General features: G+C 30.3%; 1 protein-coding gene across 10 annotated transcripts in view; it reads left to right on the top strand.

Annotated features, from left to right (window-relative positions):
* LOC126839134 (uncharacterized) overlaps window positions 1-19,419 on the top strand; it is a 28,177-nt gene extending 8,758 nt beyond the window's left edge. The window contains exons 1-11 of one of the 10 annotated variants that reach the window (XM_050574213.1): window positions 4,535-4,597; window positions 13,910-13,993; window positions 16,157-16,223; window positions 16,295-16,327; window positions 16,418-16,486; window positions 16,600-16,647; window positions 17,475-17,504; window positions 17,593-17,622; window positions 17,793-17,843; window positions 18,529-18,615; window positions 18,930-19,419. In XM_050574213.1, coding sequence (XP_050430170.1) covers window positions 16,163-16,223; window positions 16,295-16,327; window positions 16,418-16,486; window positions 16,600-16,647; window positions 17,475-17,504; window positions 17,593-17,622; window positions 17,793-17,843; window positions 18,529-18,615; window positions 18,930-19,165 — 645 coding nt within the window. In that variant the 5' untranslated portion in view covers window positions 4,535-4,597; window positions 13,910-13,993; window positions 16,157-16,162 and the 3' untranslated portion in view covers window positions 19,166-19,419. Of the gene's footprint in view, window positions 1-4,534; window positions 4,598-13,752; window positions 13,994-16,156; window positions 16,224-16,294; window positions 16,328-16,417; window positions 16,487-16,599; window positions 16,648-17,222; window positions 17,623-17,792; window positions 17,844-18,528; window positions 18,616-18,929 lie in introns of those variants that run through there. The other 9 variants (XR_007685788.1, XM_050574211.1, XM_050574215.1 and 6 more) reach the window with 9 other exon arrangements.
* The last annotated feature ends 4,477 nt before the right edge of the window (window positions 19,420-23,896 follow it).

Raw genomic sequence — 23,896 nt, 5'->3', positions numbered from 1 at the left:
TCATGTTTTTTTTAGTTTTATAATTGTTCATTAATTATAATAAACAAAATATGAGTATTATTTAACGTTTTAATTCCATTTATATTTTTGTATGTAAAAAAAAACTATTGCTCGAACTTATACCGAATTTAATTAAACTGATACATATGTATTATACCTACCACAGGCATAGGTCCGGATGGTCACATAGCGTTCAACGAACCCGGTTCTTCCCTGGTGTCCAAGACTCGGGTCAAGACGTTAGCACAAGAGACTTTGGAGGCCAATGCCAGATTTTTGCTGTAGGTTCTTTCGTTAGCCATCTGCCAGATGGGTTTAACTTGGATAGTAATTATCGTTGGCGTTACTCAAGTCAGTTTATAATATGTTTGCAGGCACTTGGCGCTATTCACGAGAAGCTTATTGAAAACAACTGAGAATTCAAGACTACCAGGAAAAAGTGGCGCGAACGGTGGCTTTGAATTGGTTATTTTTGCACATTATTCAGTTGTGTCGTTTGATTTCTTCTATTTGTTGACTGTGTCCATTACTTTTTATATTCGTCTATTGCAGTTACTTTTTTATATACTTCATGTTAATCCTTACTCTTTCTTGTCCTTTTATTGCTCGGCAGCATTCCGAAGCCAATAATGTAGTAATATAGTATGTTTTTTTATGATTATTTATTATCTAATGTATTTTGTTATTTCAATCGTCAACAACGTCGGCCGCCAACCAAACACTAGGCCTTCTGGCCAGTCTCGACCGTCGGGTACGGTCAACGATTTCGAATGCGTGCAAGGCCTAGGCTGTACGTTCCCATTCGAAGCCACAGACGTCAAAGCGACCGGCCAAGCAACAGGAACGCGGTGGCCCGCTTCGGCCAAACCACCACCGCCATCGTGGACGCCGAGTATGAAGCTAGGCTCGCCAAGTTAACGGCCATCGCTATGAGCTTGAGAAGAAGGCCCGGACACGTCCAACGATAAAGGATTTCACTATGCGGGGTTTTAACATACCCTTGTGGCTTGTACCTCCAGACCTATTTGATTCACTGTAGTTATTTATTTGATTCATAATAATATTATTATTGTCATTTGTTTGTTGTTGATTATTTTGTATAATTATTTTACTTGGCATTTTTCCTATTTGTTTATTGTTTTCAAATCGTTTGTTACCATGTTATTCTGTGAAAATAAAAATAAAAAATACTAAATAATATATGTTCCATTTCTTTAGTATAAGACAGGATATTGAAGGAAAAAAAGACTATGTGTACATACCTAGTCGTTTTCTGGAAATTTGTCACTTTGATCTATGAAAAGTTTAATATATTTTGTCTTTTGTAAATAATCTAATGAGATACAACGTAGTAGAAATACTTACCTATTTTACCACGGATGTGATGACAAATCCTAAAAAAGTGTATCTGATTCGACAATAGGTGCTGTCAACTTATGATATACCTAATACCAGTATAACCTTAGATGTTCTATGCTATTTGAATAGCAAGCGCTTTCACAAACACAAAATATATATTACCAAATCAAATCCGAAGAAGGAATTCCGTTTTTGAGTAGGTATACTTAAGCCTAACCTTTATTATTTGTCTTGTTTTAATCCTTACACACATCAATCGGGCAACATTTATGGGAACAACGTATATTATGTCTAATATTTTAGCTGTAGAATTGGGTTTAGAGTCATGAGCTTCTAGAAGGTTATTCAATGACATAGCTTTTATTCATAAATTAATAAATGGTAAATATTATCCTGTCCAGAATTCCTAAGCAAAATAAACTTTAAAATTCCAACCTTTATCATTCAAGAAATAATCGCCCGTTCTTAATACCACAATGCTACACAAACTTAATAAAATATAGTCCGGAGTAACGCATTTTAGATGCATGTGACAATGTACTTAATTTTGATTTTTCATTTGATTCCCAACTTACATTAAAATAGATTATATATTGAATAGTAATGAAGCTTACGTGTGTTTATTGTGTATATATTTATTTGTTATTATTTCTTTATTTTGTACATCTAATACCTAAGTTGTCGCTGTATAGTTTCTTTTGTGAAACTTTAATAACTGCGTACTCGTTACCCATTTGTGGTGTTAAGAATTTAGACAAACAAATAAATATAATAATAATATGTTTTATTGTAACTATCAACTTGTCTTGATTTCACCGTGTACTTGTTTTGTCTAATAATCTTTGTGAATTCAAAGTGTTTATGTCATACTTGCATTGTTTTCAAGTTTTCTTGAGTGATTGTTCCACATTCTCTTGTAAATCTTTATAATTATCAAAAGTTAACTTTGTGCCCAAAAGCAATGTCTTTCGTGTACAATACACTTAAGGGCGGGCTGTCCATTGGCATTATGAGACTCTTGGAATGTATGGCGCACACGGAGCCCGATGCCGACGTCCAACCAGCCAGCGGAGATGCCGCCGAACCCGGGAACGCGGCACGACGGGCTTTGGATCGGTTCATTTTTGCATACCAATTAATTATGCACATTTTGCAGTTTATATGTTTAATTTCCAGCGTTAGTGCACTTTGCAGTTTACTTTTTTTTACTTTTTCCTGGTATTCCGTCCACGTTGACAGTGTCCGTTATTTTTTGTACTCGTCCATTGTAATCCTAACTATTTTATATTTCCTAATAATCCTTAGTATGTTTTGCCAATTTATTGCTCGGCACTTTCCGAAGCCGATAATTTTCAATACAGTATGGATTATTATAATTATCTACTATCTAATTTATTCTGTTATTTTCATATATTTAATTGCTCTTATTAGCTACGTTATTTTTTCCACCGCATTAGTCGGTTACAATTGTTACACGCTGTTCTCATATTGTAAAAAATTGTTTCCCGTAATCTCCACCAACGTCGGCCGCCAGAAATCCGGCTATCTGGCCACCAGTCTGAACCTCTGGGTATGGTCATCGGTTTCCGGTGCGTTCGAGGCCATCAAAGGCGCACTTCTGTACAAAGCCGCCGAGGTCGTCAAACCACCGACGGCCGAAGCCCAAAGCGACGGCGGCGGCGACGATGTTGCCAGGGGACCGGCCCAGGAACCCGCCGAAACGCAACCGGCCCAAGAACCCGTACGTAGGACACCGGTCGTGGCGGCCCGCTTCGGCCAGAGCACCGCCACCGGAGACGCCATATACAGAGCCAGGATCGCGAGGGTAAAGGCCATGGCCATGAGCCTAAGAAGCGAGCAACGGTACCCGGTCATGCCCGTCGTCGACGACAGAGGATTTTATTATTCCGGTTTCTAACGTACCCTTGTGGCTTGCACCTTCTACCCCCCCCCCACATACCTATTTAATTTACTGTAATTATGCATTTGATTCTACTTAATATTGTTGCATTCTCTTGTTAATCATTTTGATCATTAATATATAAATGTTATTTGTGTTCAAATCGTTACCATGTCATGTTATTCTGTGTAAATAGAAAAATCATTTTTCATGATATTGTGGTGACCCTGAAGGAAGTCCTAACCGCACAGGAGTCTGTACGTTGGAACATAAAGTTGCCCGTGGTCTTACTCGCTTTACGAAGCACTGTCAAGGATGACATCGGTACCAGCCCGGCGGAAATGGTGTATGGCACGACGCTGCGGTTACCAGGAGAACTTTTTTCACCCCACACCACCAGTAGAGCGGTCTCCTGAGCTGGTCACGGCCATCCGGGAAGCAATGGCACAAATCCGACCGACACCTGGTACCAACCACAGCGTTCAATTTTCATACCGAAAGACCTGGCCAACGTGACTCACGTCTTCCTTCGGGTAGATGCGGTTAGAGCACCTCTGCAACCGCGGTACGAGGGCCCATATGCTGTGTTGGCACGACGAGATAAGACTTTCCGGCTACAGTGCAGCAACCGGCTCGCCTCCGGCCAACGCGGTTCACGTTTGTTCATATTAAATATTCGGTGCTGATGCGACCATCTTTTGTGATAACTTTTGTAATATAATAATTATTTATTTTTGGACCTCGTCCATTGTGCAATGCGCTATATAATATAAACTATTTTTACTAGGCAACTATTGTTTAGCCATAACCTCCAAAATATAATAAATGTTCCATTTCTTTATCGTTGAAAAATACAATATAAAAAAGTGTATGGATGTTTGATACATTTAATTTTTAAGATACAGTAAAACAAATCGGATAAAACAATTTCAAAATGAAACGATATACCTAATCGTTATTATTTTCTTAGACAGAAATATTATTATATTGTATAATACCTAATATTTCCTTTTATTCGATATCCAATGCTTACAAACATGACAATAATACAGCCCTGGTATTAATACAATATTAATGTCGATATAATTAAGTATAGTTTCTTTAAGAAATAAATAACTTTTGTTCACAATAACGTGTTGCTGCACCGGATACAAAATAATTAGTAATTACTACTATGTGGGGACTATATAGTACACAAACTAAAAAGATAATGACAGAGAAAATAAACATCAGCTGAGTGTATAGAAGCTAAATAGTTTCCATTTAAATAACACAAGCAGTGACACGCCCGCCGTGAATGCTGCACGTCGCATTGAATTGATATAAGAAATCAAATCGGTAAGGACACTTGAATACTATTATATTTTTTTTAACACATGTAATAAATATGTAACAGAAAACTAAAACGTTGATTTAAGGTATGAAAAATTTAATTCAAACTGTAGGTACCTACCTATTTTCAAAACGTTTATACATCTTGATGATTACTTAACAATATTATTACAACAATATCATAATGACTATTTCCTCTATTGATTAAACTAAACGTATCGATTAATACAATTTATAATGGATAACATCGAATTGAGTCCATCCTACTTTTACAACGATTACAAAATCATGGAGTGTATGACTGGTGAAAAACAAAAAAAACATTTTTATAATTAATGGGTTTAAGTTTAGGTTCCATAAAATGTTAAAAGACGAGGAACAACGGTGACCTTGTTGCAAACACTCATGTAAGTGTTTTTTTTTTAATTATCCTCTAATAATGTAGTCATAGAAAATTGCAATGAACACAATCACGAAAAGTGTGAAGAAAACGTGCTTGCTAGACAAAAAATTTGTAACTGTATTAAAAGGAAAGCTGTGGATGATATTTCTGCCCGACCATCAAAAATCTTACATAATTAATTAAAAAACTGTGACACAATTCTCACGACAAAAGACGTTATTTTAATCAAACAAAACATTCATTATGCTCATTCGTTACTTCACCCAAAATTACCTAAAAGAACAAAGTAAACTTAAAATGTTTTAAAATCGATGAGTATTATAACAAATAACGACGAAAGTTTTATGTTTATAAACAATTTCGAAAACTCGATAGTAGGATTTTCGACGAAAATGAATTTAGAAGTTTTGTGTGATGTTAAAAAAATATATATTGACGGGACGTTTTAGAGCTGTCCTAAATATATTACTCAAATATTCACGATTCATGGTCTCTATAAAAATTCATATGTTCCCCTTGTGTTCTTATTGTTGCCCTCGAAAGAGTCGAATACTTATGTTAATGCATTTCAACATGCAGTAAACTATTGTTCATCGCTAAGTTTGACATTTCTCCCTTCAGAAATTTATGTGGATTTTGAAGATGGCATCCACAATGCAATTAAAAAAGTCTGGACCAATGTTAGAATTAAAGGATGTCGATTCCATTTGGGCCAAAGCTGGTGGCGAAAAATTCACAAGTTGGGTCTGTCTAAGGAATATAAGACTAATTCTGAGAAAAGTAGATATCTCAAGTAATTTTTCGGATTGCCATTTTTAAACGAAAATGACGTAGTTGAATTTTTTACGGAAGATTTGATGGCAATAAAACCATGTGATGATGATAAAATTGACAGTTTCACAGATTACATTTTAGTTAATTACATTGACAATGAAGTTGGACATTTCCCCCCGAAAGTTTGGTGTGATTTTTCAGCAAGCACTAATCGGACAACTACTAGTGGTGAAAGTTTTGCCGTTTTGCTGCCTCATCCTGTATATTAATTTCTTGTTATTTTCTAAAGAAAAATCGATTTTCTTACATTTAAATTAAAATAAATCGTATACTGGTTCTGTGATGGAGAAAACAATACATTTTACCTACATATATTACTTATTAGTTAAATATTACTAACGTGTATAGCCACTAGCGGTCGGCTGTTGCCTGTTATTTAACAATAACCTTTTATGGAGATTTTAAAAATTGTGTTTTTTTAATAATAGCATAGGAGCAGTATCATGATGTTAAATGTTCACGAGATTTGATCTAGTCATAAAATAAAGTATTATCATTTATGACTTAATTATTATTAAAATTTATCTTAATTTGTACATAGTAATAAAATAATGAAATATTTTATACAAAATTAGAGCTACAAGTTGACAAACTAAAAAATTAAAAATAGCACGAAGCAGATTATCTAATATTAGACAATTTAAACAATCAAACGTGAATCTCTTTAAATGAATAACAGTATAACAATATGCAAAACATGAGTTTTCCTTTAAAAAAATTGTGTAATAAAAAATACATTTTGAGGCGGTATACTGCATAAAAACCAACACTTAATCTGAATCCAAAAATCAACAGTCCTCTTCATAATTTGCAGGTAGTTGGACCTTATATACTCATAGTTGACCTTCGGTAAGGTTATATAACGCAGGCTATAAAATAACGAGATAACGACAGTGGTTTTGTCGTATCAGAATCATTAAGTGTCTTAATAAGTACACGGATAGGTTTTTTTCCCAATAAATCGAGTGTCTACTATAATCAGTTACACGATTTAGTCGTCTGTGATATCATGTAATAAACACAATATCATGATACCGATCATTGGGCCCTAACCTAATCTAACACGGATAGACGTTACCAACTAATAGTTTTTAGTGGCTGTTCATTTCTCCCATCTGGTACACCGGGTTTTTAGTTAAAAAAAAAAAAAAAAAAATTGAATTTGTGTAAACTTTAAATCAAAAGTGGTACTTGAGCACAAAACTTAATAGTATCATTCTGCATAGATATACATAAAATTGTTTTAATGATTTGATCAATTTTTTTAAAAGATTTTAGGTGTTTTTGTTAAAATATACGAAATCTGCGAAAACACAGTTTCCCGGCAATTAAAAAAAAACTGTAGTGCCGTATTTTTTTTCCGTTTAATATGTTATGGATACATATGACTTCCAACTACTGGCAAATTTTCAACCCAAAAGTTTTAAAATTACGGCTAGAAACCCCGAAAAACAAAAAAACTTGTACCCCCCCCTAGGGGGGTGGGAAATGGGTATAGTTTAAATTTGACACAACTGACGTGCGCGGGCATACCAGATAAATATTTCTTATACATTTCAACTCGATCCGACTCTTTTTCTCGAAACTATAGCCAGTAAAAGTTCTAACTTAAAAACTCGTACGGTTTTTTTTTTGTTTTTTCAACTTTCGTCTGTGAAGAATTAAACTTTTTCAACTTTTACCCCACCCAGTGTACAAACTAGACAAAATTTGTGATTTATAAAGTTGCTATTCGAAGGAATTGGTCTAGTATTAAAAAAGTTACAGTGTATACAGCGAAAAAAAAAGCCCACATCAGAGTAAAACAGATATAAAACAGAATTATGTGGAATATGTTATTAAAAAAATCCACCGACGGTTTTATTCCCCGTCAGCTTAAGTATATGTATAATATTTTACAATGTTCAGATGTTCTAATGAATATAGACATATTAATAAGATAAATAATAATTTATTATGTAATGAACAGAATACACATGCCAGTGTTTTTCTAGCATTATGTTACAATATGGGTGGAGTTTGTGGATGTCCACGTCGTATTAGTTGCTTAAGGAATTGGACATTATCTGTTCTGCATCCCATTTGGGCACCATTTTTATCCGTTAAGATGCATGAACGGTTAGTTAAGTCAATGTCAACTTTTTTTATGTACGATGCTGGAGATTGTGTACTATGGTATAATGCTAGCAAACGACACTTGAGTAATAAAGAGGCATTCCTAAGTTCATTCCTTATTGTTCTACCATAATTAAATGACTGTGCAAGTTTGGGTGAGGGTTTCATAGTTTATACTCCTAATAGATAATTCATCTTAATGGTTATGCAGAGATTTGATGTTAGAGATAACATAACCTAAATGGAGTTATAATGTCGGGTGACTAAATAAAACAGTGTAAAATATATATTGTATAATATATATAGCCAGTTGTGGAAAAAATATCCTGGTTGGTCAACTGCAATTGTATTGTATTGGTTTAAATATTATGAGTTAAATAATAACAATGCAAATCCTACATAATATTTTAAATAAAAAAGAATGTCGATTTCAATTTTTTTTTACAACGCATTACTGTGTGCTAAATTCTAAGACTGTAAAATGGTTAATGTGGATGTGGATTTAGAGAAGGGTTTTTTGTGGTAAATTACTCATGTTTTGTTGTTCACATGGCTACCGAACTAAAAAAATAAAACACTAAAAACAATGAAAAATAAAAATGTGTTGTGTTTTTGCACACAGTAACTTCAACATCCTTTATATCTAATACATTAAAGAATACAAAAAATCTGAGTATTTCATACAACAAAAGTTCAATGAATTTAATAAAATCTAACACATTATCATTTGGAAACCTAAATTTGGGCCTCTGGTTAAAGAATTCTCTACGCGTCGAAAAAAATAATCGTTCTACTCGTAAAATTTGGTCTAGATAAAAAAAAATCAAATAAAGTATTATTCTTATAAATAAGTATTCTAAAGGAAAAATAAAAATTTATATTGTTTGCAATGTCCGTTCAGCGTTCTGACTAGTATAAAGGATTGCGTTCCAACTTTTTTTGGATAACACTGACTAGAGTAGGTGCCTCTGACACTTCAAAAAAACAAAATATTTATTAATATTAAAGTTATAACATTGTAATTTGAATAGTTTAATACATTATTTTATTTTATTTTATTGGAACTTGGATGTACAGCAGCTATCCGAGTATTGACTTTAGCGTCTCTTAAATATTGCTGAAAAAATATTTTACCCCTACCCCGCACGTCTATTACGTCTTCTAATGCTAATTATTTTAAAACTAATAGTTGGAACTAAGCTTGCAATATGTATTTTTTTTTTTAATAATATTGTCTATCTAAAAAGACAACTATTTATAGGAGTTACCGTTTGAAAATCAAAAGTTAGTGTCGAGTTTTCGAGGAAGGGGAGGGGGAGATACAAAAAAAAAGTTTTATATAACAAGTTAGTATTTTATACACAAACAAATTATTAAACATTATTTTTTGTAAAAATCCAATTAAAGTAGTGTAGGGCGCTAAAAGAATCACCCTGTATTACATTATACGTATTTAAAATTTTCTCATTTCTGTATATTCTGTCTAAAGGTATACAACACATTTGTGTCTATATCGAATATGTTTAACATAATACAACTGAAGGTCTTTTACATACTAACGCATTTAATAGTACGAACAATTTGTGCAAATCTACCACCATGAAGATTTTCCAAGTGTATTACTCAATGTTTTTGCATACCGTTACGAATTTAAGGTAAATAAGACCCAAACCAAATATTACTAACCGTTGTTGTTTACGCACTTTAACGTTTTTTTTGTAATACGCTAGCGCATTTCATACAACGAAAATTCAAAGCATAAAATAAAACCGTACACATTATAGTTTGGAAACCCAAATTTGGGCCTCTGATTTAGAAAAAAAAACCCGTACACGTTAGAAAATAATCGGTCTACTCGTTAAAATTTTTTCCAAAAAATAAAGCCAGTACAGTTAAGTCGTGGCTTAGTGGGGAGAAGGAGGTCACAGGGCTACAGGAATTATTATTTATTTATTTCGCATGGCATGAACAACAAACACATAATACATTTCAAATTGTAACAAATAATAAAACAGATCATAATCATTTTACATACATTGTTTTTAGTGTAAAATAAATCAACGTATAATAAAATAATATTAGTCATCTATAAGTCCAAGTCAAGCTCACTTAAGCACCTACTCTTATTTTAGAAATTATAATTACTCAAATTACATGCTGTTAGGGTTCTTTAACAACGCATGTGAAACTAACAACTTATGTACTTACAAGCATAAGACATTTTAAAATATTTCTGAACACTTTTCAACCGAAAAGTTAGGCTTATGGCTTTTTACAGTTCTTCGAGTGAATGCGAGACTGTCTTATTCTAAGATGTGGTTGCACTGTATCAGTGCTTGAAAAATTCCTTTGAAAAAGAAACTAGTCCATTCCCGTTCCAAGCTTGAAGAAAGGAACTAGTTCCTTCCATCGTTCCCAAAGGGTAAACCACTCTTAGAATTACTGTGTTGCCAGGTTTGGGGATTTTTCCTTTTTTTGGAGATTTTTTTTTCGTCTTGGGGACATTTTTGGAGAATTTAATTTTTCTGGGGAATTGTGGATTTATAGTTTTATGGACTTTGTAAGTGATAGAATTTAATAAATCTTGTGTTTTCTATCTGATTGCGCACACGATGTACATTCGCTGCTAAGGTGGAAGTTGAATAGTATTTGATAGACATTCACAATGGTAGGTATATATTTTATTTCTTCTGGTAAGAAACAAATACAACAGAAAGGTTAGAAAGTGTTGAGAGTAAATAATACATTTTATGAAATTGATCACATTATTTTCAACTTAATGATAAATTATTGTGGTATGATGTCTGACTGAGCAGCTAAATCTATATAATATAATAACCGGTATAGCAACTAAATAGTTCTCAATTACAAAAATACGTATTATTTAATAATATAAAACAACTGTCAACTTTAATAAAAAAAAACCAGTACAACGGGGTCGGGGCGTAGTGGGGACGGGGAGTTCACTGGGGTAAATAATTTGTTATAACCGAAGTTTTGAAATAAATGCTTCGATGGATCTGTGAGAGTAGGTTCAAACCAGTACAGTCCAAACCAATCATAGTATAAATCAGCACACTAAGAAAGTTTTATATATAAGTGAGTAGTAGTAGTAGTAGTAGTTCGAGTTCAGAATTAGTACATGGACCGTGTTGAAAGTAACCGAAGAAAATTCGTACACGGGTAACCTTCATATATTTTTAGTTTAACACGAAAACATGTTATTATTTGAACAACGCAAGTGTACAATATTATTCTGCTCGTGTATTACAACTTAGATTGTACTTAGGTCTTCGACTGAGAGGCCTCTGCCCCTCGAAATTTGCCTTGTTATTTAGCAGATACCCTTCTAATCGAAAAACACGACTTAATAAACCATTGTAATGATACAAGAACCGCTATTTATTTAAATAACGATTTTGTCCAACACTGCCAAAGGGGCTATAGCCTGCCCCAGAATTTTTTTTAGCCGCCTTCTCTTGATAATACATGTATTTTCTACGATCATGCTAGATGTGCAACTGAAAAGGTTTTTTTTTCTTTGATTTTTCCACATAAATAATACAACTAATGGCGAATAATAACCAACTAATAATTTAATTTCCATGTCAAAGTGGTATATGCCTGTTACAGACATATTCCGGATTGCGGCACGCTATACATTTTTAAAAAATTAACACTTATAGCATTAATAGTTTTAACTAAATATCATGAATCTTTTCCTGTACAATACATTTGCAGGTATTTATTTCGCCCTTTACGGTGTGGCTCAAGATTGATTGCTAGTTTGAAAAAGGATCAGATTTTACAGATTTTTAATAATATATTATTATTATTATGAAAAGTATTGTGATCGGTTGACATTGACCTTTGAGAATTTCTTTCGTATTTCATTTTTTTTTTATGTATACAGTTGATCGCATAAGATACCTACGCCGTATTTTGTTGTTCGTTTTTTTCCCTAAGCAGAACAAGTGTAAATATTTGGCCGTTGTGTACACTGCACGGTATAGCCGAGTCTCGAAATGAAAAACAACAGCTAACTTAACACAGAACCAAACTTGGCAGTGAATATTATTCGACCTGAATTTACGTTAAAGCAAAAAAAATATTTTAAACTCAATTTTCTTATACTTTCGAAAGACATCAATCGGGCATAGCCCTCAGAAACTGTTTAATTTTGACGAATTTCTCATGGAGTTCTAAGAGTTTTTAAACGGCCTGAAGTTTTCTAGACCTCCCCCCTCCCTCCCATTTTATAGGAGTTGATGGGTAGTTTTTTTTAGGAAAATATTTTAAAAGGGACATTAAAAAGGAAAAAAAAAACAATTTTTTATACTCGAGAAAAAATATGTAGGTATATATTTTTATCGAACTGTTTGTCTTTATATGATCACCACGAATCGACAACAGCACAACAACAGTATGAGTTTTTGTTTTTCTGCCTGTAAGAAAAAATGAAACGGCGAATAACACCTAAGAAAACAATTACTGCCCTTTCCGACCTGTGAAAGTTTCATAAATATTTGTAGACTCTTTGAACAAAACAACCGAGAGTACTTCAACCGTAGTGCTTACAATATACTAAATTTTTCTGAAAAATATACAAAAAATATATGCATACTCAAATAACAGAATGGAACCCTTTTGTGCAATTTTTGCTTAAAAATATATTTTTAGTATTAGGGTGGATGCGAGATTAGGGTTAATAAATTGTAGTCGTTTTTTTCCATAATATATTGTAGTAATATTGTTAATTATTAAACATTTTTTTTTAAAACCTGTTGACAGTGCAGTTGAATACAGGGTTTTGAGAAAATCTCATATTATATTATATCCCCGCCCCAGATATCAGTCTAGTTTTCTGACTTTAAGACCTAAAACTACATTGAGAAAAAGTGAAATAACGAAAAAGTTTCCACCCCTTTTTGGGAAAATGGTTAAAAATATGTTTTGGTCCAATTAAGTACTTTTCGGTCGGTACCCCACCCCCTGCAAAACTTAAAGTGCAGTAGCACATTCAATACGCGTCGAATCGACCTGGGACCGCCGGCGTCCACCTCGGGGTGCTAGGGCGGATATCATATTAAAAGTGACTTCCCCTCCCCCCCTATTTTTTGGAAATTTTGAGTCGCTATGACCCCGCGGCAAATAGTCGCACAGTACTGGTTCAAACGTTGAACATTTTGATTTTAAGTACTTCAACAGGTACGTCATAACTCTAGGGACCTACCGTCCCTTCCAAGGCCCCCCCCCCAAATTTGGGACGAGAGGTCATATACTCAGCACACGCCTTAGGGCAGCCAAAAAAGGTCCGCTTACAGTTCCGGCAGTATCCCCTTTATAGGCGATCCCTTCGGGGCGAACCACTATTATTCATAATTTGTGGACAAATATAATGTATTAAAAGTTAATCATTTACAATCAAGGTAGCTACAGTAGTAAACATGGTAAGGTTGATTAAAATTCTTATTTCACACGGTTATGTGATCCTAACCATTAACCTAACCGATAACATGTCTAATCAATTAATTCGAGATCGTTTAACAACTCAAAGGTCTGGCCATTGTTTTGGATTGAACATAATTAGCATAAGGCACTTTGTTATAAATTATTGCTGAAAATGATTAGTCAATTTTAATTGTATATAACACATCGTAATATAATTAATGTTATTTGCATTTTAGTATTTCAATAAAGTTGAAGTCGCTTTAAATTTCAATATGTTTAACAGTCGAAACATTTTTTGTAAATCCATAAAAAAAAAAAAATTACTATTCCGTCCAATAATATATTTTTTTTATTCAAGCGTATTGTGCAGGAAAACAGTCCAAACGACGCTTTCTATGTATTGTTTGTACACGATAAATCCCCCCAAAAAAATGAACCGATTATGTAAATAGATGAACACAATATTTATACGGAAAAAAAATATTTGGATTGTGTTTTTTCGGTCGACACAAAAGGCCAACCATAAGTCGCAAGCAGTATATTTAGTACCAAAAGCTGAACAAGTCGACTGTTGTCCAAGAACCAACTCCACAATTTAAGTAAGTATTTCTGTTAAAATCTAAAAATTGTAGTTACGTTTAAACTAAAAAGGCATGAGCCTAAAGAGCCAAAAGTTATTGTGTTTAAGAACAATAGTAAAGATTTTTTATTGCTAGTTATTTTTTTATTCGATTCTTTATCACCGTTTCACATTCACAATCCACATTTTGGAGAGAATTCTATAATAGATTTTGGTATTTTTCGTTTTATGGCTTGAAGGAAGTGTAGTGAAAAATGGCATTTTTTTAAATAGTTTTCATAATACATCACAAAAGTAGAACTCTTTGCGTATAAAACCAAAATTTAAAAAAAAAAAAATTGTCCTCTCCAAGTAAAATAAGTAATATTTAGCAAAATTATTTCGATTTAGTACAAAATATATGAAAAAAAAAACTTTGTAGGTAACTTAATTCATATACGTGTACAGTTTTGTTTTTAGAAAAAAATTGTTATCACCAAAAATAAAATTAAAAAATGCAAAATTAAGTTTTCATTTAGTTTGACTCAATTTTTTAGAAAAATATTAGTAATTTTCCAAATGAAAAAAAAAATGATTATAAAACAACAAAAAACATAAAAACCGGATTATAGAAATTTGGAAATAATGACTTCTAATTGATAAGAGCGAATACTTTTCTATGATCTAGAAAAATAATGTCTATATTTAGTACAAAAAATCATTTTAATGCTAAAATTTAGGAAAAAAATATTTTCCTGTTTGACATACTAAAACCCCTTATCGTTTGTTTGATACACGTATAAAAAAATTTTAAAAATATTTTGTCTATCCCAAGTCAAAATTGCAATATTCAGCAAAGTAACAACAGTACAATGACGAAAAAATTATAACTTTAAAGGGGACTAAATTTTGCAAAATATGTAGTTTTATATTTTTAACATTTTTCTGCAAACGCTAAAACTAAAATTCCAAAATAAAAAACATGAAAAAAATGGTGTTTTTTTTTACATCAAAAAAATTTTAAAAAAGCATTTAACATTTTCTTTTTTAAAAAGAAATTTCCAAATAATGATTTCTATATATTTTATAAGAGAAAAACATGAAATTAATATAACACATCATATAACACAAAATATCATTTTAATGCTAAAATATAGGAAAAATCTATTTTCTTGTTTGACTTGCTAAAAAGCACTAAGCAATAATAATTAATTGTTTGTTTAAAAATTGTATACACATTATAAAATATCTAATATAATAATATAAAAAAGTAAGGTTTTTATCATCCGTGTTTTTTGTTTTTTTGTTCATCGTTAAAATTAGTCAGTATACAGTGAAGAAAAAGTAAATTTAAAAAAAAAAAACATTATAATTCACTTCAAAAATTAAGTAAAAGTTAAGAAAAAATAGTTTTTGCGTGTTAATAAGTTTTTAATTTTATTTCTAAACATTTTAAAACGAAACGCTTAAAACAAATGTGTACATGTATATAAGACAAAAAAAAATGAATACTTTCCAAAAATGAGAATTTATTTATGATATATGATGGAAAATCTAATCATTTTACTGAATATTCCTTTTTGACTTGGACGAAATATTTTTTTTTACGCTATTATCAAAACGCTACCTTTGTGATATATTATGAAAACGATTTATAAAATTTCATTTTTTACTACATCTGTACTATTTGAAAATAATATTTCATTACTTTTTACAAACGTTATCTTTTTTCCACTATATCATGAATAGTTTTAATCTGTTATGCGTAGTCAAGTTTAAACACTTGAGAATTAAGTGTTCATAACCTCACATCATAAAATCTAACTTTAATAACAACATTTATATATACTTTTTTCTAATTTCTATTTTGAATAGTGTAACCTAACTATTTTATACAATGCAATTTTAATAGTTAACAGACTTATTTTTATTTTTGTCTATCTTCATTATTAGTGAATTAACTGTAATTTAGGCCAAATAGAGTACCTTTTAAGATTTCTACCTTCCTACACGAAAAAATCAGTTTAACGGTCTAGGAAATATTGTCAGTCTGGTAAAAAAATGTGTAAATACACAAAAATATATATTTATCATAATATATTTTCATATTAAAACTGCCTTGCAAAACCATACTTACCTAATCTTCTTATCTTAACTGTGACTAATATAAAATGTTGTTTTTTTTATTTATTATTATTCGCAGATAAATATGAAACTCTTCTGTTTATTATTATGTTTGTTTTTTGTGGATGTATTGGCAAATGAGGATGGTAATTATTTTATTTTCACAGTTTAAAATAGTTAAAATTTGATAAAAATTCAATATTTCACTTTTTTACAGAGTCTGTTTATATAAATTATGTTTTCAAGACAAGTCAGTAACATTTTTATTTTATAAACAAATGTCTTTAATGTTTTTAGAATCCACTGTTTTTATAAAAAAATTTTAAATTATGTATGACAGCTGCCACCTTAAGAGAAGCTTATTTAATGGAAGATTTTAGGATTCATGCAGGAGATAAATCTAGAAAAAGTAAGATATTATATTTAAAATAATATACTAATATATATAGATGCTTTGTTTTAGTTCAATTGATTTAATTTTAATATTTTGGTATAGTTCAAATCATCATTTGTTTATTCTAGATGGATTGGAGCTTGTAATTGAGACAATGAATGATGCCACGGATTTCTGTAATCATAATTAAAATCATAATAAAATACATCAAGACAAGAGTAGAAAAAATAATTGAAAATAATATAATGACTGCATGTCAAGTTTATCGTTACGCAATTGATGAGTGTTATAATTATTATATTTTTCACCGAAATCTAAATAGAAGCATTACGAAAAATACCGATGTTAGCTTAATCAACCTCATCTGATTAGTATATTTAATTCTCATCGACTTAACTGCATAAACTCAGCTATTACGTTTCATAAGGATTTCTTAGTCTGTATTGTTTTAATATATTGTTAGTACATCGAACAATATATATAAGGTCTAAGTGACTTAATATTATTTAAACTTAGTATTTTAAATAAAGAAGTTACACGCAAGTTATGACATAATTTTATATTAAACAATGAAAACAAGACAGCGCCTTTTCTTGTGATTATACATTGATATGATAAGAAATATTACAACAAATATTATATAGTTTTTTTCTACTTTGACCTTCGTCATCTAATTTATAATTATATAATGTAATATGTTACTATGGCAAATCCAATTAAATATCATTAATTTCTATAATGTCAATTTCAGGCAGATATAATTTTTTGCTTGCTGTACCAGGTAATAGTTTTTGTTGAATTTTATGAAAAAATTTCCAATATTTCATTCCTATCGAATTTTTCAACAAGACTCTCATCGTATTGAATATACAGTGGAGCATATTTCTTCCGAGCTACCAATACACATGATTTTTTTACTTTGAAATTCGACTTCCTGTTCATACTTCATAACAGAATAGAAAATTAAATGCAATATCATTAATTTATGTGTTGTTAATTTCAGACCATTTAGAAATTGTCCCCAGAATAGAGGGTAATAATTTTCATTGCATTTTATGGAAGCGTTTCCACACAGTTGTTTGATATTCTTTATGCACACCAGATTTTTGTTTTAATTTCAGCACTTCCAGCATTTGGTGACAAAACACAAAGTAAAAACCCTATTTTCGTATTTCATATTTATTATAAAATATTGCATAATTAATATTTAATACTTTGAAAATAAACATATGTATCTATTGACAACTACCAATTTGACACATCGGTTTCAATCATAAAAAATATGAAGGGACATTAAAAATTATTTTGTTTTAAATTTTAGAAGCCAATATATTATTACAACTAATGACACAAAACTTAGAAAATATATTGGGTAAATATATAATTAAAAAATGTATAGTTACATATTTTTGTAGTTTTAAAGAAAAACTCGATTTATAACTTAAAGTCATAAAGCTATTAATGTTTTATGTTGAAGTTTTTAAGAATCATTCAAATTATAATTTAAACCATTTATTTAAACTTCGATATAAGATATAAATTTAACATTTAAATCAAATGTTTTGCATTAATTAGTATTGATCTAATTATTCTCAGCTGTAGAGTGAATGTTATGTAAAAAATGTATAAACCGGGTTTTAGTAACTGCATAATGCTTCGCTGTGTTTGTTACAGGTTTTAGATTTAATGGAAGTTACCATGGTAATTACGAATTTTTTGATAGTCGTAAATAGCCTTAAAAGCTTGGTTTAGAGTTAATATTTGCTCAATATTACTTATTTAGTGTTCCATGTCAAATAATTGTTAATAATAAACTTAACATTTTGTTGAGGAAAGAGTGAGAGAGAGTGTGACTGCAGTGTTATTGTGTAATAAATTCTTTGGGATTTCAAGTATAAAAAGAATACTTTTGTTGAGTTGCAACACTAATAAATGGTTGTACATAAAGTTAGTTGTATCACAGTTGTTTGAAACGTAATGCAATAATTTTGTACAAAGAGCGAATAATATATTATTTATTTCTTCGCAACACAGACATTTAATAACTATTTTCATAGGTGGGGCAACATTAGAAAAAATTGCAAGCAAGAGAAGACGACTTGTTGCTTGGACTTTAAAAAATGTAATCGGACGTCGTATAATAGGTATATATTATTACGGAGTTGTGTGGTTTTTGAACCCTATTAATATATTTATATATATATATATATATTTAATGTGAACAAGGATACAACTGAATTTAGTTTTTAACAAATAACCAAATAAATTATAACTACTAGCACGTACTTTCATGTAATACACTAAGCATGACTAGTACAGTCATGCTTACTGTATTATTTTTTTATGACTTCGTATTAACAAATAAAACAGTCGTGTCCTACACTATAAAGAAATGTCATAACTAGTAAGCTAATATAAGCAAATTAAAAAAAAAATATATTTTCAAATGTCTTAATAGAAACTGTGCAAGATGGAGATGATGAAGCTTCTTTATTACTCAAGTGTCGTTTTCTTGGAGTATTCGCTAGTACACAAACTCCATCAACATACATAACAAAAGTTGATATTGACTTACCTGCCCGTACCTGCATCTTCACGGATATTAATGAAGGCATAAAAAGATACAACACAGCTGATGTTGTATTTCTTGAGAAACTAATACGAGAGGGTCATCCACAAACTGCACCTTATTAATCTAGCGTTAGTTAAACACTGGCAACTGTATTCTGTTCATTGCACAATAAATTCAAATTTATCTTATTATTATCACTATTATACATTATAAAATCTTTAATTGTAGTAAAATATTAACATTTACTTAAGCTGACCGGAAAAGAACCGTCGGTGGATTTTTTCAATAACATATACCACATAATACATTTTTTTGTTAGTTCATAATATTATATGTTTATTTCTGTTTTATGACATGTCTACCAATAAAGTAAATAATTACCGAATATACAAAGTTGTATTTTTTTTATCTAATATTTTCCAACTATTTATTTCTGCTTCTAAGTCCTTTCCTTATTGTTTTACCATAATTAAATGACTGTGCAAGTTTGTGTGAGGGTTTCATAGTTTATACTCCTAATAGATAATTCATCTTAATGGTTGTATAGAGATTTGATGTTAGAGATAACATAACCTAAATGGAGTTATAATGTCGGGTGACTAAATAAAACAGTGTAAAATATATATTGAATAATATATATAACCACTCGTGGAAAAAATATCCTGGTTGGTCAACTGCAATGGTATTGTATTGGTTTAAATATTACGATTTAAATTAGAACAATGCAAATCCTACATAATATTTTTAATAAAAAAGAATGTCGATTTCAATTTTTTTTTTTACAGCGCATTATTGTGTGCTAAATTCTAAGATTGTAAATGGTTTATGTGGATGTGTATTGATTTAGAGAAGTGTTTTTTTGTGGGATATTACTCATGTTTTGTTATTCACATGGCTACCGAACTAAAAAAATAAAACTCTTAAAACAATGAAAATGTAGTGTGTTTTTGCACACAGTAATTTTAAGATCTTTTATATCTAACGCATTTAACAGTACAAAAAATTTGGGTTTTTCATACAACGAAAGATCAATGTATAAAATTAAATGCAACACATTATCAACTGGAAACCCAAATTTGGGCCTTTGGATAAAGAATTCCGTACACGTTGATAAAACTCAATCCGGAGAACAACTGCCGGTTATCCTACAATAATATTTATAAAAAATTATGCACCAATGATTATAAAATTGCACCAAAATATGGTTATAAAATAACTTTTGCCCTAACTGCGGTTTCCTTACTTAGTTAATTTGGTTTTTTGGTTAATTTGCAAGTTTGTGGTGAGCGCACGCGAATATTATAGAACAATCGCGCCGCGTCTCCGGAAGAATACTCTCAAATACTCAAGCGCGCACCACCGGTTGCCAACCATAGAAAATTCTACGGCGCTACATAGTCAATCTCAGTCTCACTCGAACGCTCGTGTTCAGTGTTGTCTTTTATGTTGTTAAATAGTAGTGTTAATAATAGTACATTTGGTTTATTTATTTATTATTATATTTAATATAAATATAATATTTTCACTAGTTACTAGTGTATACTCATTTACTTCCACGCTATACACCTTAACCATAAGTTCATTAAATGTATTCAAAAATCATCTTAAAATAAATTCACCTAACTAATTTATTAGCAAACACGTTTTGTGGAATTGCAAGCATTGTTGAGATAGATACATCTTAATTAAAATATTGTAGTTAATTTCATCTATTTGGTTATCTAGATAACCATTCGGTTATTATCTTGTCCCAACACTGATTGCTTTTTTTAATACTAAAATGGAATTGAAATGCTTTTATTGAGTTTTTCATATTGTAAGGTTATTTTGAATACATTTTGTATGTATTTTTATATATTTTTGAACACTCGATTAGAAAATTCTAATACTAAACTTGTTTTTTTTCAATTTACACTACTACAATTTTAGTATTTTATGTTATAAGAATTCGAACACATTTTGTGGAATTGAAGAGATTGATGAAATTTAAATATTAAAACCCTAATATTTTTTTTTAATTTTATTTTGTATTCTGATGTAATAAAAAACATATGTTCCCATTTGAAAAAAAACGGTAGTCCATAATCTTATTTTAATAATAAAAATTATTTATTGTAAGTAATATTAAAAATTACTATTTATAAGTATTATAACCAGTTACTAATCACTCAACTTTTTTTAGAGTCATTTTCAATTTAATTACCATATCAAACAAGACGTATAGACTGTTTCATGTTAATTATGACTCAAAAAAATAAAATTTCTAAACTGGTCGTCGACTACTTACATTTTTAACTAACTGACTTCTATTAATTAGTAGATAAATCGTAAAATTTAAACAAAATTATTAAGTTTAAACTAATTTTTTTAGTAACAGAAAGTTACAACCGTGAAATTATGCTGCAAATTTTTTATTCGACAATATTTTAGACAAGTTGCAACGTCAGATGTCTTAGCCCTCAATTAAATCATTATTGCCCTTTTTTTAAACATGTCATTATTGGACTGAAATATTACTGACTTTTCTGGTTTTTTTTTTCTTTTTTTGTGTATTATATATTTTTGACCAGTTATAATAGTTTGATTCTTCTTCCCACCGTGTGCCGTTAGGTCGTTCAATTATTGCACATTATTATAATATACAATAAATACTGACAATTGCAAGCAGTTAGCGAGACCAGTGTTGACCACACAATATTGAACAGCAGCTGTCACCGTAGACGATCAGCTGTCAACTCAGTTCGAAGAAACAAATCTGGTCTGAACAACAACATAATAATAGTATAATATATCTTTATTGTTAATAATAAGCCATGTTCTTATAGCCTACCTACACAAGTATTGTCTCATTATAAAAAAATTATTAATACAACAATTTTGAATTAATAACTAATATTGTGAAATAACACTACCAAATAAATTGTCTAAAAATTTGTCATTTTTATGAAAAAAAATGAGCGTGTTTTATCCTATACGAATCACCCTATCTATATAGTGTATTGTAAAATATATTACAGAAAAGGGCTTACCTGGATTTACCCTTGGTGGGCCAACCCACTTAAGTATTTTATGGTGTCGGGTTTAGGGTCCGAAAACGTTTGCATTTTTTAAGTTACACGGTTTTTTGACCCAGACCCGGTCGATAACCTTTTTTATCTACCCTTGCTATTAACCGCTTATGATCCCTTTCATGTAGTTATGATAAATATATATCACCGTTATGGTAATATATTTATACAAGGTCTTAACCCTATCGTGGCCAACCTGATTTTTTAGTGACATACTGAGAATTATTTTTAAAAAAATTACGATAAAATAAAAGCTATAAATGAGTTAAAATCCTGAAAAGGTTTTATCATATTATAAAATGGGCTAAAAGTATCCCTATAAAAAATTAATTAATTACATTAATTAGATACCTCCAAACCGTTTGAAGATATACTTTTTTTAATTGTATGTAATTGTTGAGTAGAGATTTCAAGAACTTAACCTGTAAATTCTAGGATGGTATTCAGAAATTAATCTCTGGCCCTCTATCCAGATGGGTTGTTTAAATAGATTATATTGTTATAATGACAGAATAAAGATTATATTTTAATGACAAAATACGGTTAGTGTACTTACACAATACACATGTTCAATAGACCTTGTGAGTTTTCACAAAAAACGAAATTAGCTATATAGCCAACACATTCATTGTATTAAGCAATGTGGTTCGTTAGTATTTAATTTTTTTTTCTCTTAGAAATCCGAGAAGAAATGTTGAAAACTCAAGATTTGGTTAATTTTATAGCAATGGTACATATCACATGTTGGTTTGATGTTTTTACAAGAACATCAAACAATAGAATTCGAAACTGGCTGTTTAAGCATAATTTAATACCTATTTAGCAAACGAATAATTATTAAACATATTTTTTTTTTAATGCACTGGAATGCTTTCCATTTTTTTATGAATGCTAATGTATTCATTAATTGAAAATAATGAATAATAAATGGGAACGCATTACATTTTAAAAGTAATTTCCCAAACACTGCATAATAAGACATTGAAAACAGTTTTCACTATGAAAATCGCATCATGAATTCACATTTTTTTATCAAACGTTTGTCTTAACCAAAAAAAAAAATAAACTTTAAAAGTTTTATAACCGAAATTAATATTTGTCCACTTTTAAGTTATTCTGCATATTTAAAATGGCTACTAGATCAATCATATTTTTGTTAAACACTGCTTATTCTTTTCCTCTTAACGAATAGCTTTTTTGGATAATTCCTTAAGTACGATACCACTGGTAAATTATATGAGAACAACGTCTGTACCAAATTGATTTACAGTTGATTCAAGATTATGATATAATTGACCATCACAAGGCCATATGATATTAATAAAAAAATTGTATGTCAAAAGTAATAGTTTTAGAGGAGAAAATTAAATATGGAAATTATATATTCACAAAAATAGCATCTATCAAAAAAACAAGTATAACGTCAGTATGATAAGTATTATTTATAGTTCATTTTTATCAAATCAAAATGTTAAAGATTTCTACTCATACGTCTTATTATGCAACATATTATTTAAATCAAATGACAACTATGCCTGGAAAAAATCGTTGACAATCTTTGATCATTTTTTGAAAAACAATTTCCTCACATCAATATGCAGCGTATGATAATTTATAAAAAAATTAAAATTAAAAATACAAAGTATATTAAAATTTCATTGCAAACCCCGTAAAATTGTTTAAAGCCAATCACATTTTAATAATCTTATCATTTGATTATAATAATAACCGTGTAGTCGTGCTTCTGCAAAGAGTTTTTAATTATAATAAATAAAATAAAAAGTA

This window comes from Adelges cooleyi, unplaced genomic scaffold (genome assembly GCF_023614345.1).
Source record: "Adelges cooleyi isolate 19-005CV unplaced genomic scaffold, UGA_ACOO_1.1 ACOO_flye_CR_arks_rails_tigmint_CR_PRNA_30, whole genome shotgun sequence".
In the NCBI taxonomy this organism is placed as follows: Eukaryota; Metazoa; Arthropoda; class Insecta; order Hemiptera; family Adelgidae; genus Adelges; species Adelges cooleyi.
The sequence above is the reverse complement of the archived record's forward strand: the minus strand, read 5'-3'. Positions and strand labels throughout refer to the sequence as shown.